General features: G+C 35.0%; 1 protein-coding gene across 5 annotated transcripts in view; it reads left to right on the top strand.

The window, feature by feature from the left end:
* PIK3C3 (phosphatidylinositol 3-kinase catalytic subunit type 3) overlaps nt 1-18,249 on the top strand; it is a 153,876-nt gene that overhangs the window by 61,256 nt on the left and 74,371 nt on the right. For 4 of the 5 annotated variants that reach the window (XR_010933046.1, XM_067699228.1, XM_067699225.1 and 1 more), the window contains 3 exons: nt 7,973-8,158; nt 16,406-16,560; nt 18,158-18,248. Coding sequence is in view for 4 of the 5 variants with exons in the window: in XM_067699228.1 (XP_067555329.1) it covers nt 7,973-8,158; nt 16,406-16,560; nt 18,158-18,248 (432 nt within the window). In the remaining variant the exon portion in view is untranslated. The remainder of the gene's footprint in view (nt 1-7,972; nt 8,159-16,405; nt 16,561-18,157; nt 18,249) is intronic. The other variant, XM_067699227.1, reaches the window with a different exon arrangement.

The following is an 18,249-nucleotide window of genomic DNA, read 5'->3' as shown; positions in this document are numbered from 1 at the left end:
TTCTAATTATGACAACTCTCCTTCACAGGTGAGATAATACAGATGAATAACCTGGTTGGGTACTTAATGCATAGTAGGTGCAGAGTAAATGTTGACTCACTTTATCTTCATTCTTCTCACCTCTTTGAGCCTGGGTGGCCGGCAAAAGATTTATGTTATTTAAAGAACTATAGAATTCTGGAGGAGATGTGGCTAGAGAGAGAGTATGAGAAATGTAATTTGAAATGGTAAATTGAGTTGGTGGAATGGCATCCAGCTTGGCAAGAGGATAGAGGCTAGGTCAGAGCTAGATGTTTGCTTTCCATAATGAAACTATGGAGTAGATAAAGTTTCTGGAGAGAGAGAATTGGGATGAAGCACTAGACTTGAGTGTAGAGACTTAGTTTTGAGGCTTACTATTTATTACTATTTATTGTCACAAAGAAGCTTTTTGACTGCTTTAGTTTCCTCATATTTAATATGAGTCCATTAAATTATAGTGAACGTTAAGTCTCTTCTAGTTCATAAAATAGTCAGTAAATTCTTAGAACATAGGTTCAAAGACTGTTAAGGTATAATAATAATAACCAGCATTTATTAAACAACCACTGTGTGTCAGAGATATTTGATATCCCACAACAACCCCACAATATAGATATTATTGTTACTATTCTACAGATGAGGAAACCTGAGTCTTAGAGAGATTAAGGAACCTGTGCAGAATCAAAGCTTATAAATGCTGCTGCTTGATAGGCTCACATTTATGAGTTAGTAGAGAAGGTAGTCATAGAAAAGAGGATTATACAGAAAATACAGCATCATGCATGCCATAACAGGAATTCTGAAATGCATTGTGGGCAAAACAGAGAAGCATCAGGAAAATTAATATCTGTCAGATATATAATTATTTGAGAATGAATGAATGTTTACAATCTTATGAGATTGTCTTTAGCTACTTTGTTAACTTGTTTTTCTGAAACAATTGTATTTCCTTTAGTCTCTAAAGTAAAGATAAAAATCCAGTTACAGCTCACTTTAACTCTTCAGCTTTTCTTCTTTCTGTTTTATTGATGCCTTGGGAAATTCTTTGTAGATGAATCATATCCATTCTCTTTTATATCTATAACAAGAATGAGAGAGGAATTTTAAATTTGCTATAGCTTTTGAGTGTTATTCTCTTTATCCCTGCAAAGAAGGAAAGATTCATCAGCAGAAGCACAGGTTTATGATTTTTGTGTTTTATAAAAAGATTGAGTTAGTATCGTGATACTCTGTTAAATGAATAACCTTGGTCACAGAAATTGCATCTTGAATGCAGCACAGTGCTGTCTAAAAATACGCAGTAAGATATTGAATTAAACTTGTTAGAATGTATAGGTTCAAGAAGCATAGAATAGATTTACAAAGCAGAACTCCCTTAGATAGAAAGGCTTCCAAGGAAAACTATGTTTTAACAAGTCGTCACTTCCCACTGAAATTCAATTACTTCTAGATATGTGTAAAAGAAAAATGCTCAAGTGATATAAAGTGTGTGACAAGTTTCATTTAACTAATTGATTTCAACTTTTTGAAAGGTAGGTGATGAAACTTCACTTCTCAGGACATATTACAGGATTCTTAAGATCACTAGAGTAAACACTGTTTTTTGTTTAGGAAGCACTTTTCAGAAAGCCAAATATATATTGGTCTTGAAGTAACCAAAGGAATTATTAAAATAGCTACATTTGTATCTTTGTAATAATTTAAAATGGGTTTTGTAGAAAATAAATACTCCTGTACCATTGTCCTTTAATTTATTTATAAAAGAAATTCGTTCAGTGCCAGTTTCTCAGGAACTGTGGTTTAGGTTATTTGACAGTTGAGCCCTAAGGCTGAAAAGATTTCGTAGAGAGAAAGCAGTGCTCAGGAAACAAGTTGGTGGAAATTGGTTCTTACAAAGTTGTACTTCTTATTTATTTTTTTAAATAAATAATTTAAATAATAATAAATTTGGTCTTTCCACCTATTTTTTTCTAAATGACCTGTCTTAAGTATTTCGGATAAAAAGCCCTCTAGTCTAGACTTGATGTTGTACCTGAAAAGTTCACAGTAATAAGTTTGTCCAACAAAATCAGTTGAATTTATGAAGTATTTTTAATTTTGTGGTCCATAGCATATAGGAAGTGACTTATTTTTGCAGAACTCAAAATGTGACTATTGTAACTTTTTAAATTCAACTTTAAAAAAAAAATCAGCTTTTAACATGGTAAATGGCCTTTCTTATTAAAATGTTAATAAAAAATAACCGTTATATTAATGCCTTTCCATTATGCTTAGGGAACAAAAATAGTAGGAAGAGTCATAATGGTGAAGGTAATAGTGATGCACACTGAATGCTCTTATGAGGCTGCTTCTGAGACAGTGACATGAGGACAATAATATTTGTGCCTCCTGGCAAGAAGTTGATGGCAGACAATAGCAGAAATGAATTCAATTCAGCAAGCATTTGGTATCAACTCTTGGCCTAGAGTTATTTAAGGCTCTGAGCTTCGAGGTATTATGTCCCTGTAAATTTCATATAAATTAAAACTGTTTTGGGGAAACTGTTAAAATTAAACTGTTTTGGGGAAAACCAAAATGGAGAAGTAGAGGATAGTAACTGATAAAGGGTCACTGTCTTATTAGTAAACAGTTAGGTAATTACTATAGTAGAGATGTGAAGGAGAACAAGATCAGTGTGCTAAGATATGAGGGAGGTTTTACAGAGCCAAGATTTGTCTTGAAGTTTGAACAAACTTTGATGGTCATTCTTATTTGATGATCATTTTTCATGGGAAAGAAAAGCATGAATAAGGCAGAGTGCTAGGTTCAGGAGACAGAAAAGTTTGTATGAAACATTCTTTAAATAGAAAAGGTGGAATCAGATTGTAATGAGCCTTGAATTCTGTGGTTCGGAGTTGGATATCACTGGCAATAGGAAACCCCTAAAGCAAACAGAATGTGTCTAAGTAAGTGATGTTTTAAGGAAGATGAACCAGGTGGATTGGAGCAGAGCTGAGAATGAAAAAAGAGACATAATTAGGAGGCTTATGTATGGATTTTGAGAGCTGTATTGGAGAGCAAAGGAAGGGGAGGATAATGTGTAAAATGACTTGGAGGTAATTCCCAAGAATTAGGCCTGAGTGACTGAAATAAGGAAATATGGCAAGTGGAAGGGGCAGAGTAAGGAGATATTTCGTTTTTGAATGTTTTGAATTTAAAATATTAGAATAGCTGTGATACGGTGATATAATAAGAAATCATATATTTGGTCTTCATCTCTGGTTCCTGGCACAGAGTTTCTAAAACCCTAGGAATTTCGTGAGTAGTAAGGATGAGAGGAGTGTCTTTTGTTTTTCATAATAAGCCCCTTTCAACTATACTTGTATTTATGGTAATGAGGTGACTCTTGGAGAGTGGGGCTCATTGCCAAAAGAACCAAACCTCTGATTAGAGGGTTGGAATTTTCAGCCCCACCCTTGACCTCTGTGGAGGGAGGAGGAGAGATCGTAAAGGGGCTGGGGATAGAATTAATAACTCAAGAATGGCTAATGATTTAATCAATTGTGTCTACGTTATGGAATCTCTATGAAAACCTATAGAGCTTTTGGGTTGGTGAATGCATCAGTATGCTAGGAAGGTGGCACATTCCTAACTATGGGGACAGAAGCTCCTGTGCTTAGGACCCTTCCGGACCTCGCCTAATGTACCTCTTCACCTGGTTATTCATTTATATCTTTTATAATAAATTATATCTTTTATAATAAAAGATATATCATTTATATCTTTTATAATATATTTCTCTGAATTCTTTGTGCCATTATAGCAAATTATTGAGCCTGAGGAAAGGTCATGGGAATCCCCAATATGTAACCAAGCTGGGCTGAAGTGTGGGTACCTGAGAATCCAGTGTTTGCTCTTGGCATCTGAAATGGGAAGCAGTCTTATGAGACTAACCCCTTAACCTCTGCAATCTGCACTGAGTGTCAGAATTCAGTTAAATTGTAGAACACTTAGTGTCTGCAGAGAATTAGGGAATTGGTTCATGTGGACAACGCACACATTTGATGTCAGAAGTGTCTTGAGTAGAACAGGTTTTCCTTTAACAACATGGTAGTAATTTCCAAAATTTAGTTGGTAGAAGTTAATATTAGAAATATATATGACAAAAACAGTGTTTTCAGCTCTGAAATGTGATCATGATTCTAAAAGTAGGAGATAACAATGAAGTGATTCTAAGATCAGAAAGGAGGTTAACAAAATATTTATTGCTATTAATATAAAACATGGTAATACATACAATAATGTTAACATTTGATGCTGGACTCAACAACAAAAATAGAACAATAATATCAGAGTTGAAATAATTAACATTTATCAACTATTTATTATATATATATATATATCCTGTTTTAAGCATTTATATTCATTAACTTATTTAATTTTTACCACGACCTTATGAGATAGATCACTTAAAAGTTAAATAATGTGCTCCATGTGACACAGTAATAATTGATGGAGCTGGAAATTAAGATTTAAACCCAAACACCTTGGCTTAGTCTAAAGCCTATACTATCTGTGGAAGCTCTAGGGATAAAATTGCATTTGAATCCTGTACCTTTGTTTTACATAGATCAATAAATCATCTTTAAAGGACCTGAGATTAAGTATCATCATTATTATCGCTGTCTTCAAATTGTTACACTTCCTTTCTTTCTCATTACTCTTCTTGTTTCCTCCTTCATTCTATTATCTCCTTGTTTACATTTGTAACATTTAGCATTATCAAGTTGTGAAATCTTTGTACAGTGTCTTAAGTTCCCTGGCAGCATTGTATTCTGTAAATCTTACTAATAAATCTATAAATCTGAGAATCTGGGAGTTAGATTGTTTTGGTTGCTGAACTGAGTACATCGGCCTGCTGCAAGATTTGCTTATAATAAGTACATACCTGCACATTTCTATTAAGACTACTGATGTACTGTGAAATGGCAAAGCTTTCACTGTAGTTGTTTAAGAAGTATTGCTTTGTTTCCACATTCAGTCTAGAAATACATTTTGGAAGTGAAAAATAAATGCATAGAATAAGTTAGGAGGGCAGTCCATGTTTTTATATGGAGAGCAAGCACTGCACTAAATGGTGTGCAGGAGGTGCAGAAGAAATGGATAGCTATCCTTGGGGGATGCAGACTCCAGTTGTAGGCATAAGAATGCCCAGAAAAGCGTTTGGTAGTTAGAAGAGCATCATTTAAATGAAGATAGTAAAACTGAGGCAGCTACTAAAAGAAGAGCTGAAAGTTGCTGAAAACTGCCTGGAAAAGTTGAGATTTTGACAAGCTGGCCTTAAATAAGATGACACTAAAGTTTTGGCGAAGAGTATAAGGAAGGAAGGAACTCCTTGTAGACGGAAGTTAGACAGTCATAAAATAGGTTAGCTTGGTTGAAGCATAGAGGGGCAATGAGAGCTTAATGAGAGTCACAGGTTTGGATTGTGGTGAGAGGTATCAAGGAATGTTTTGAGAAAGAAGCCAAGGTTTAAAAAACAACAAAAATGATTTCACTGTCTAAATACAATGAGTACTTTGGAAATTAGTCACTGGAATTACTTAGGTAAATATTGGGTCTCTTTTGGTCAGAGATATTATAAGGTAAATTTCTGCTGACAGTGGAAGTTTGTGCTAATAAAATCACTTCCAGCTTGAGTGTCTGACAGTCTGTGAAATGATTAGAAAAGAAACTGGTGTTGAAGCTCTTAGCTAGAAGGCTGTGCCAAACTCTAGGTGTTTGGTATAGTGAGAGTCAATCTGAGGGGAACAACAGGAAATATTGTCAGGAAATAATTGACCGGAATTGGGAATGGATTTGAGACAGGAGGGAGGTGGGCAGGGCACAACCATTAAAAGAATGATACAACCATTAAGAACAGGATACCACAAAAACTGGTTAGAACCTAATAGGCCCAAGATGGCAGAAGATTTGACTTCCGGGAGACCTTGAGCCTCATTATATACTCATTGTAATACATTAGCTAAATGACACACCCACAGGCTCCATGACAGTTCTGAGGCCAGCCATAAAAGGCCAGAAAGTGGGCGGTGGCCCAATTCCTGGAAATCTCTGCCCCTTCCCTAAAATAGTTGGAATAATCCTCCCTTCTGGTAGCCTATGAAATTACCCAGCCCATAAAAACTAACCACCCCCACATTTCTGGGCCACTCTTGCCTTTTGAGACAGACTGTGTTCTGTCTATGGAACGTGTATCTCCCATGACCACTCTCCTCAGACGGCCCACTCTCTGTCTGTGGAGTGTGTATCTCTCTAAATAAACCTGCTTTCACTTTACTGTGTTTGGCTCTTGAATTCTTTCCTGTGCGAATCCAAGGACCCTCACTAGGTGGCCAGTCCCAGGGACTCACTCAAGACCTGGGACATGACCCTCCTCTTGCACCCCATTTTTTTCCTACAACAGATTTAGGAAATAAGTGTTGGTGGAGTAATGGCTCCAAGGGGCATGGGCCTAGCTAAGTAGGAGATGCAGTGCCTTAATGATAAGGAGGAGCCATCTGGTGTAACATGCATAGGCTGGGGGTCAGTGGATTTAGATTCTGGGTCTAGCCTGTCACCATTTTGAGACGATGGGCAAGCCACTTCACTGAGATTATATACAAATTTGAGCACTGGACTAGATCATCTCCATAGTGCCTTTTTCCTTAATTTAGTTAAATTAAGAGTAAGTTAGGGAATGGGAATGAAGATTCCTTTTATGTCATACTAACGAGTAATTGTGTTTTATTGTCCAAGTGAACATTTTTGAGAACTTGATTAGTTTACTAATGAAAATATTTTTAATTGGGCAGAGCAGGAATTTAAAATTTTGAAGTTATCTTTGTTCAAGAGATGAATTCATAGAGGAAGAGAAAAGAAAATGTCTTGGGATCAGCCAGGAAAGTGTTGCCAGTAGGGAGATCTGGCAATAGGGACTGCTTTTTATGGAAAACAGGTATAAACCTTTCTTTAAAGAGCATTTATTGTTATGCAGCCATTAATGATATGCTCAAAGGTAGTTTACTTACCCAACAGTCTTATGAAGACTTCGCTACCTTTCTAAAGAAGTGAGGCTCCAGAATGATTCTGCAAACAGCCAGCTGAATCAGAATATATATACAGAAGCTGGAGCTTCTATGTATTTATCTATTTTTATTATTGTTACTGTGGAATTTTTGTCTTTTTTTAAATTATTTTTTAAATTGTGGTAAAAATCACATAATATAAAACATACTATTTTAACCATATTTAACTGTACAGTTCAGTGGCACTAATAAGTACATTCACATTGTTGTGCAACTCTCACCATCATCCATCTCCCGAATTTTTCACCTTCCTAAACTGAAACTCTGTCCCCATTAAACACTAATTCCCCAATAGTTACTTCTCTGTGTAAAAGAGACATACATATTTGACTTCATTTGAGTCCTTGTATGTGAGTATCTAGGAAAACCATTGACTCTGGGAGGTGTTCAAGTGTGGGGTTCTGCCCTTCTTGACTTTGGGCTCTCATTCACTGGCTGCAATCTCTTATGTCTCACATGTCGATGTTGTAAAATGAAGGTTTTCTCTAAGGTATCTCAGAGTTCGTGAGACATGCATCAACTATTTCCCTGTCTTGAGGTCTGCAGTGTTTTAAAATAACGAAAGCAAAATGAAGAAAAGCTGAAGAAAATTTAAAAATTCACAGTGGTTTGACCTGAAAAAAACATAGTTACAAGGAACATGATTTTTTTTTTTCCTCGTTCTGCAGTGTTTTTCTAGGATTGTGTGTATACTAAACACTAAACAAAGTGTTCATGTAAGGAGTCAATCGTTGACTTTGTGACTCTGCCATCAAGTCCAAGCTGAGCTCTGCCTAGTCACCCTTGACCCTTCCTATCCCAGAGTAAGCTGTTGCTTCTAATTCTCAAACCTTTTCTGATTTTAGGCTTTGACGAAGTTCTTGAAATGTGTTAATTGGGATCTACCCCAGGAGGCCAAACAGGCATTGGAACTTCTGGGAAAATGGAAGCCAATGGATGTAGAGGATTCCTTGGAGCTGTTGTCCTCTCATTACACCAATCCAACAGTGAGGCGTTATGCTGTTGCCCGGTTACGGCAGGCAGATGATGAGGTCCGTTGTTATTCATTACTCCTCTTCAACTGGGTGCATTTTAAACTAGAGCCTGATTATGGACTCTGTGTGTGTGTGTGTGTGTGTGTGTGAGAGAGAGAGAGAGAGAGAGAGAGAGAGAGAGTGTGTGTGTGTGTGTGTGTGTGTGTGTGTGTGTATGAGAGAGAGAGAGGGAAATTTTTAAAAGGGAACTGGATATACTATGTGTGTTTGCAGAAGCAAAATTAAAATATTCCTCCAAGGACTCCTCTGAAATGAAAATTTACTTCCTGATCTGTTACGTGATAGGCCAGTCTCTCCCAGGACATTTACCTGGCAGTAGAGCTTGTATTGCTCTGTCTGGAAAAAGGAATTCTAGTGAAAAATGGTTTAATGCAGTACCAGCTAGGGAATAATTCGGATTCCCTCTATCAGTCAGTCTACAACAAGCCACATTTAATTGTAGCCTTGAAAAGCCCTTGGGGCCTTTAAAGCATAGAGGTGCATGGTCATCATATTCTCTTTCAAACCCCTCCTTTAAACTGTGAGCTACTGACAATTACGTGTATATGTAGATTTTCTGAAGGTGGTTTTGAATCCTCTGGAAAGGAAAGACTACAAACACTATGGTGGCTATTTATATACATATAAGGCCACCAGGGAAGGTAGAAAACTCTGTTGACCCAAAGCATTGCTGGATTTTGAATTTTAGTAATTTCCTAATAAGGTAGATGAATTCACTAATTTTTTTACTTACTAATTTTTATGGAGGGAATGTGTTCTCAAACATAACCTAATAGTTTATGCTAGCCTGCAAGGCTTATGGAATATGGGATGACTCTTCTCAAGCCTCAATATATATAGGAGTGCCAATCATTATTTTGAATTCAAAGTGGTATCTGAATTTCAAGAAGCAAAATGCAGCATTTATTAAGGTTGATAGTTGTATATGTATTTAATTGCAATAAAATTTAAACACTGAAGTAAGTAGTATAGTGAATGCTCATACATAATTTACCCATCTTCAGCAGCTGCCAACTCAGACAATTTGTTTCATCTCTAACACCAATTATTCTCTCCTCCCCATTCCCTACCCTCCTCTAGATTATTTTGAGGTAAGTCTCAGATATTGTATAATTTTATTGGAATAGGATGTTTTTCACTCTCCTATCAAAGAGCAATTCCTAGCATTGTGATTCAGCATATTATCTTCTCTGTTATTGTTTTTACTATATCACAAGTAAAAAATTATTACAATATTTATTTAAAATAGTGAAATGTTTGTTTTGAAATTCATTAGAAATTTCACTTTAGTCATTAAGTCTTTATCTACGTTTGACATGAGTCAAACGGAAAGGCCTCTGGGCTATAGTTAAGATAGTCCCCCTCAACATGGGTTCAGACTTTAAATAGAAATACTGTAAATCATTGTTTTTGATTGCCTGACTTTGTTGCCTTACAAGCTTAGAGGCTAAGCATTTGATTGTCTCTGGAGTTAACAGTATTCATGCAAGTACTGAACTATTTCTAGACCATTTTATAATTTTTGTTATGACGTAAAGAATAATGATAGAAATACTGCATGCATCCTAAACTGCAAAATATGGTTGTTAGTTTTGGGTTTGTTTTTTTTTTTTTTTTTGCGGTACGCGGGCCTCTCACTGTTGTGGCCTCTCCCGGAGCACAGGCTCCGGACGTGCAGGTTCAGCGGCCATGGCTCATGGGCCTAGCCGCTCCGTGGCATGTGGTATCTTCCCAGACCGGGGCATGAACCCATGTCCCCTGCATTGGCAGGCGGACTCTCAACCACTGCACCACCAGGGAAGCCCTTGGGGTGTTTTTGAGGTTTGTGTATACTTAGCTTAAAAATAAAAGGTCTTTTAGTTCAGTTTCTACTGACTCTTCAGATGTATATTAAGATTTGAATTTTGTCTTTTCTCTGACTATGTACCTGTATGTCTTTGGGAACATATATTTTTCTCACCTCGGTTTCCCATCCAAAAAATAGTGATAACAGCTGCTTATGTCACTTGACAGTTATGAAGAAAAAATTATCTGGGGCAGAATTTTGAAAATTGTACTCATACAGTTATGCTGAAGGATTGTAAATTTATATTATGTCAATTTTGTACTAAAATCATTCATGTTGTACCTTTCATTTCTAATCGTTTTAAAATTTCTCCTTGCTTTTGCTTTGTCTGTGGAATAGTATAACATTTATGGTTTTATAAACTTCAAATGATTTTTGGTATTTCAGAGGATAATATAACCATATATTGGGTTGGTCAAGAAGCTCCTTTGGTTTTTAAGTAAAAGACACATTTTTCATTTTCACCAAGAACTTTATTGAACAGCGTATTCACCATTTTGTTCCACCACCATCTGCCATTTTTCAGGCAACTTCATAATTCCATCTTCCCAAAACTTTTTATCTTTTTGAGCAAAAAACTGTTCCAGGTGCCTTTTACAGTCTTCCAGGGAATTGAAATTTTTTCCATTAAGAGAATTTTATAATGACCGAAATAAATGGAAATCCGAAGATGCAATGTCTGGTGAATACAGCAGATAAATCAGAACTTCCCAGCTATAACAGTTTTTGACTGGTCATCAAAGAAACATGCGGTCTTGCATTATCCTGATGGAAGATTATGCATTTTCTGTTGACTAATTCCGGACGCTTTTCGTTGAGTGCTGCTTTCAGTTGGTCTAATTAGGAGCAGTACTTGTTGGAATTGATTGTTTGGTTTTCCGGAAGGAGCTCATCATAGAGGACTCCCTTCCAATCCCACCATATACACAACATCACCTTCTTTGGATGAAGATCATTCAGCCTTTGGTGTGGTTGGTGGTGGTTCATTTCACTTTCCCCACGATCTCTTCCATTCCACATTATTGTACTACTTTTCATCTACTTTTCATCTCCCGTCACAATTTGTTTTAAAAACAGAACGTTTTCGTTACATTTAAGTAGAGAATTGCATGTGGAAATACGGTCAAGAAGGTTTTTTTTGCTTAACTTATGTGGAACCCAAGCAACAAAGTGATTAAGATAACCAAGCTGGTGCAAATGATTTTCAACGCTTGATTTGGATATTTTGAGTATGTCAGCTATCTCCTTCATGGTATTATGTTGGTTGTTCTCAGTTAATGTCTCGATTTGATTGCCGTCAACTTCAACTGGTATGTCCGACCAGTTGGACACCGACAAGTTGGACGATGGAGCATCGTCCAGTGAGAAATCTCCAGCATGAAACTTCGCAAACCACTTTTGACACGTTTGATCCATCACAACACCTTCTCCATTCACTGCACAAATCCTTTTTTGCATTTCCGTTGCACTTTTACCTTTCTTGAAATAATAAAGCATAATATGATGAAAATGTTGCTTTTTTTTCTTCCATCCTCAATATTAAAATGGCTACACAAAAATTCACCAATTTTGATAAGTTTTTTTTTTAAAGGCACACTTGGTATGACAGCTGTCACAATACGATCTAACAAAATTGTTTTGAAAGAAGTTAAAGACAACTAAGTGCTACTAAAGCCATCTTACGGAAAAAACATGAGCAAACCTTTTGGCAAACCCATAATGATATATAATATAATTATATAATCATAGCATCAAAGATACGTCAAAGGTCACTTTGTCTAAATATCCACATCTTGGATGACCAAAAAACTTGAATGAAAAATACTGTGTTTTATATTTGGGCAGTCTGATATTTTCAATATGCTGTAGTCCTTCCAGTAGCTAGGCCTGCCAGGCCTTTATATGTGCTACTTCATTGTCTTAGTGGAGTCTTCCTGCTGTTCATCCTTAAAGCTGTAGCACAGACCTCAACATCTCTGAGAAACCTCTCTTAACCATTCCAGGAAGCAGATGGCATTTTTGTTTGTTTATTTCCTGATCCCACAGCATTTGGTTTGTTCCTTTACTATATGATATTATCATCTTTTGTTTTCTGATTCTCTTTGCTTTTAAATTGTAAATGAAATAGTAACATAGAAAGTAATATTCCTTTAACAACTCCACTTCTCCAGCCGTTTTTTATCCCTAGAAAGGTAGCCACTCTTTTATCTTTTCATATATTTTCTATGCAAATTGCAAGCATATACATGCATGTATGGTATATATTTACACCTCTTTAAAAATTAAGAAAAATAGGAATATCCTATACATATTGTTAAAACCTTGCCTTATTAATTGAACAGTATAATCTTGGATATTTTCTCATCTTCAACACATATATTTGGTGTCCATAAAGTCTGGAAACATAGGCAAATGAATATCAAGGCAAATGATGTCAAAGGCACGTTTAATCTGTAGGAAAGCACTGTGTTTTTAGACTTAATGGATACCTGTAGATGTACCTTATTCCTTTCAAACAGCAGCATAATATTTTACTGCAAGTTTATTTTATAATTTATTTAACCAGTCAGCTCCTTCTAGTAGGCAGTTGTTTTCTAATCTTTTGCTGTAACTATTTTAGTGAATAGACTTTTGAATATATGTTTTTCCATATTCTTGAATAAGTAGCTTACATTGGAATTATTGTCACAATATATATGCCTTTTACATATGCTTTTTTCTGATAATTCTTTGTGAACCTTCTGTTTTTATGCTTGTATCATACTTTTAAAAATTGCAGTTGTTTCATAATAACTTTAAATATATGATTGGATAAAACCCCTCCCTTTCTTTTTTTCTTAAACAATTTTCTTTATAATTTTTGTATATTTATTCTAAATTTAGAACAATTTTGTCATTTTCTTAAAACTCCACCAGAATCTTACGTGGAATTACATTTATATATTAGGGAAGATTAACATCTTTATGATATTAAATCTTCCCTCCTGGAGATACACGATTATTTCAGTCATAATTTTATAATTTTTTTTTCACATTTTAAAACATTATATTTATTCTGTGACAATTGTTACTATTATGAACTACCTCACCCCTTTTAGCTCTTATTTCTGTTTGTTGGTTAAATGTAAAACTGTGTTTTTATTTTAATATTTATGTTTTATCTAATTTCTGTAGTGATGTTTCTTGATAGTTCTGTTAAGTGTTAGGTGGGTCCCTGTAATTTGTAGGTATAGCATCATGCTGTCTGAAAAACATTGATATTTAATATATACTATGCATGAAATAGATGCTGAATTCCTAATGTTAAACTCACCATACATTTATAAAATAAATATTAATCAGTCTTTTAATATCTTTCTGAATTTGATTTGTTTAATGTTCTGTTTCAGAATTTTTAAAAGCCATATTTCTTACTATTGTGTGGCTCAAAATGAGAGAGATTCCCCATTAGAATTTGAGGAAGAAGTGGCATTTGAGATAGACAATGAAGGAAGAGAATTTTCAGAGTTGAACATGAGTTTACATGAGCAATATGAGCAAAGGCAAAGAGATTGAAAAGTACAGGAAAAATAGAAAATATTTCGCTTTAACAGAAGTGTGGGATATATGTGGCTGTCTGGGAAGCAAGGTCAGAACCCATGTATCTAACTGTAACTGTCGAACTGTAAATGTCTATATGAAGAGTTACGCTTAATTCAATAAGAAATGGGAGTGATTTTGACAGTGAACGTTGCATTTATATTCTGAAGCATTAGAATTAACTTGTTCTTGAGAAGAATGGTGATTGCTATCTAGATAGTATTTCATAGCTCTTGGGAAATTTTTACTTAATTGCCTGAGATAGAAATATGATTTTTTGTTTGTTTTGTTTTACTTGTATGCTTATGTCCTTCATGCTTGGAGGAATTTTATATTTTCCAAGATGTGCCTGTTTAATGAGCAAACAGACTTTGTACTTACTACTGAAGTTAATTCATTTTCATACAAATGAAGGAAAGTGTAGTTTGAATACAGAATACCAGATGGCTAACATAATCAGATTGTGATGAATGACTTAAAAAGAGGAGTTTTCTTCCAAATTTCTCCTTCCTGGGGAATTTAATAACAATGCAGCGTTTTTGATTTCATGTAGTAAGTCTTTTCTATACTTGGGAAAACACACTAGGTGATACATTCAGCAGCATTTCCAAAGCATTCAAGGCTAGCAGTGAAACTGAATTACTTATACCTCCTAAGGAGGATACTTGATTAATCTATTTTCTGTTATGTAATTTTGTTTCTTAAAATAAGCATATAAGCATACCTAGCTGTTAGATGCCATAAATCTCAAATAAAATAATAGAAAATCAAACATTTATTGATCCAATTAAAAATTGTTTATAGAAACAGAACACTATAGAGATGCTTTGGTAGTCATTTGATTTCCCTGGCCACTGATGCTGATATATTTGAGTAAGAATTAATAAGCCAGTTAACGTTTCATTTAATTTTTTGAGAAAAAATGGTATTTAGTGGTAAAATCATGTATATTGCTTTTCGTAATTAAAAGAAATGTTGACTGTCAATATAAGAAAAAAATATGAAAAGAATATATTTTGGTTTAAGTAAGGGAAAATACATTTTTGGGAAGTAGTCTGTCCTCATGGAATTTATAAAATAGTAGAAATGACAAAGAGTAAATAAACAAGTAATTACAAATGCCATAGTTGTTATAGACATAAAAGGAAAGAGTGGTCCATGAAATATTTACAAGGGATTTAACCTGGTTTCTGGGCTTAAGGAAAGGTGACTAAAATTGAACTGATAGTCACGAAGTCTCAAATTATCTAATTATGAGTTTTAAGTGCCTGAGTGGCAATTGGAACTGGAAGACAATAGATGCTTTAAATTTTTTTTTTGAGTTTTGTGAGTTTCTTCAATTTGTAATTATTTTTTGTTTTGTTTTTTTTAAATTTGTTTATTTATTTATTTTTGGCTATGTTGGGTCTTCATTGCTGCGTGAGGGCTTTCTTTGGTTGCGGTGAGCAGGGGCTATTCTTCGTTGCGGTGTGTGGGCAGCACAGGCTCTAGGCACAGCAGGCTTCAGTAGTTGTGGCACGTGGGCTCAGTAGTTGTGGCTCACGGGCTCTAGAGCTCAGGCTCAGTAGTTGTGGTGCACGGGCTTAGTTGCTCCACGGCATGTGGGATCTTCCCAGGCCAGGGCTTTAACCAGTTGGCAAGGCAGATTCTAAACCACTGCACCACCAGGGAAGCCCTGTAATTATTTTTAAAAGCAAAATTTTTGGAGTTTTCTTAGTAGTCATTGGGAAGGGCTAAGAACTACATTTATAGAGTAAGAGAGGAAATATTTCCATTCTGAAGATTAAACCTAGAGTTTTTTTACATTAAGGGAAAAACTCAGGTAAAAACTACTCTGTTGACACTTTTTTAGTCCAAATTATTTCGATTGTCAGTAGAAGTATGAGAAATTTAGATTTAGAAATTTGTTTTCTTCAAGCCGTTATTGGTAGTTGGCAGGGAAGTACACATTTCCTTTAAGCAAGAGTGTTAAAATGTCTGTTTCATTGTATTTTCCATTTAAGAAGCAACCCAAATTCTCTAAACTCTGAACTCTTTAAACTCCAAGTTCTCTTTAAAAAAAAAAAAAAGGTAATATTTTTAAAAATCCCAACCAGAAAAGATTATGAAACAGAAACTTAGAAAACTTGAAAATTTGGAGTTTCTTATGTAATCTTAGACCTAAAATGCCATTATCTGATCTATTGCTGAAAAAAGGAACCTTTGTTAATTTCTCAGTTTTATATGAACCATTTCAATCTTTTTTCTTTGTTTTCATTTTCACCTTGATTTTGAGATACTATTTTTTTTAATTTTTTATTTTACTTTGGAGAATATTTGATTAACAATGTTGTGTTAGTTTCAGGTGTACAGCAAAGTGATTCAGTTATACATATACATGTATCTTTTCTTTTTCAGGTTCTTTTCCCATTTAGGTTATTACAGAATATTGAGCAGAGTTCCCTGTGCTATACAGTGGGTCCTTGTTGGTTATCTATTTTAAATATTGCAATGTGTACATGTCAGTGGGATACCATTTTAAACAAGACATTTACTGGTCACTTAGTCTGTGCCAGGCACTATTCTGTGACTTTTTTCTATTAATTGATTTAATCCTCACAACTCAATCTCTAAGGTTTATATGATTATGGCCATTTTAAAGGTGAGGACCCAGTGAGGCACCAAGAGGTTAAGAAACCTAGTGATCTGCCCAAGGTAACACAGCTGATAAGTGGTAGATAAAAGTAAATTGTTAGCTTGATATTTAGGAATAATTAGACGTAACTTGTCTATAATCATATTGCATTTTTTCTAATATTAGCTTATTTTTTGTTTTCCAGGATTTGTTGATGTACCTATTACAGCTGGTCCAAGCTCTCAAATATGAAAATTTTGATGACATAAAGAATGGATTAGAACCCACCAAGAAGGATAGTCAGGGTTCAGTGTCAGAGAGTGTGTCGAATTCTGGAATAAATTCTGCAGAAATAGATAGGTACGGATATACAGGGAGGAATTATTTTCAAATCTGATAGTTTTCCACCTTTTCAGATTGTCTTCTTTTCTTTTTCCCCAGATGTACTGAACCCTAAGTTGGAAGTTTTACCAGTGAATATGGCATGTGCACTCACAGAACACAAACCACTATATTACAGGGCAGTGTTTTGCAAGCTATACAGTCAGAATTCCTTAGTTAAAATCTTTATTCTGCCACTTACTAGCTGTGTAAACTTGTGTAAATTAAATATTCTCTGTGTGGCCCCAGTTTCTCATCTTAAAAATGGGGATATAGCAATAGTAACCTTTAAGGATTGTTGAAAGATTAAATGAGTTAACACATAAAGCATTTAGAAAAGTGTCTGACACATGGTGCTTTGTGTCAGATATTGCTATTCACGCAAAAAAAAAAAAAAGAAAGATGCGGCAAGTTAGTGGACTCAAATATTTTATTGTAAAGTTGTATTTTTTACTGACTGTTTTTCACCTCTTCAGTAGTTAAAACAACCTGTTAGTTGAATTGAAAGTCAGCTATTAACAGTAATAACAATTAAGAACTCCCACCTCTGTAGCAGACACCAAGAGATGGTCCACATATATTAAACCTGTTATTAGTAGTCCTCTGAGGTAGGTATTCATATCCCTAATTTAGATATGAAGGACTTAAGGAGAAGTTAAGTAAATTGCCCAAAGTTTTTTATTTTGCAAATTAGGTAGAGTTGACTCCATAGCCCTTGTTCTTTCTGTTTTGCCATTTTGCTTTTCATAAAATCTTAAAATTTGAGATAAATAGGAACATTTGGGTGAGAAATCTGAGGCTAAGGTATAAAGTTGTTTTGTGAAGGTCATGAGATTTGTCAGTGACAGAGGAGGTCTAGAATTCAGATTATCTGAATTAGTACAATTATTTTGATTATCATGTGAGTTCAAGGTTATATTTCTGAATTTTTCGTAATGATAATGCTGTTTTTATCTTCTGTTTTTCATTTGCAGGAGAACTGAGAAACAGGAAAAAAGCATTTTTTCTTACGTAGGCTGCTTTGTGTTTTTCTGTTTTTATGAGAAGAGACCCCTTACATTTTCTTCCACTGTACATTGGAGGCCTTCAGTCTCTAGTGATGCTTATTTAACTTTGTCTTACTTATGCCCCCTAGAACGTTTTATTGGAAGTCTATTTAAAATTTCATGATAGGTTGTAAACTATAACCCAGTATTTCCCAAATTATGGTCTGCTGGTCACTAATATGTATGTTTTCTAAAAAGGTTAAAAAAGGTAGGGGTTGTCTTGTGGTCAAATATGTTTGGAAGATACTGGCTTAAAGTAAAATGTACTTTTTTAAAAAAACTATAGTATTTATCAGAAACTTTAATACATGCAAACTTGCACATACATCCCAAAGAGGCTATTACCCATATTCTCTGACTATGCAGCCTCTTTTTCCAGAACATAATGTGACTCTAGTGCTGCACAGAACATACTTTAGGAAGTAGTGCTTTAACCAGACACAGTTGAGGTGAACTATGCTAAAAATGTGAATCTTCTCTTACAGAAGGAATATTTTACATATCAGTGATATCTCCTATTATTTTTTCAGCTCCCAAATTATAACCAGCCCTCTTCCTCCAGTGTCTTCCCCTCCTCCTGCATCTAAAACAAAAGAAAGTTCAGATGGTGAAAATCTGGAAG

Source organism: Pseudorca crassidens, chromosome 12 (genome assembly GCF_039906515.1).
Source record: "Pseudorca crassidens isolate mPseCra1 chromosome 12, mPseCra1.hap1, whole genome shotgun sequence".
Classification (NCBI taxonomy): Eukaryota; Metazoa; Chordata; class Mammalia; order Artiodactyla; family Delphinidae; genus Pseudorca; species Pseudorca crassidens.
Note: the sequence above shows the minus strand (reverse complement) of the source record. Positions and strands in the feature narration are given on the sequence as shown.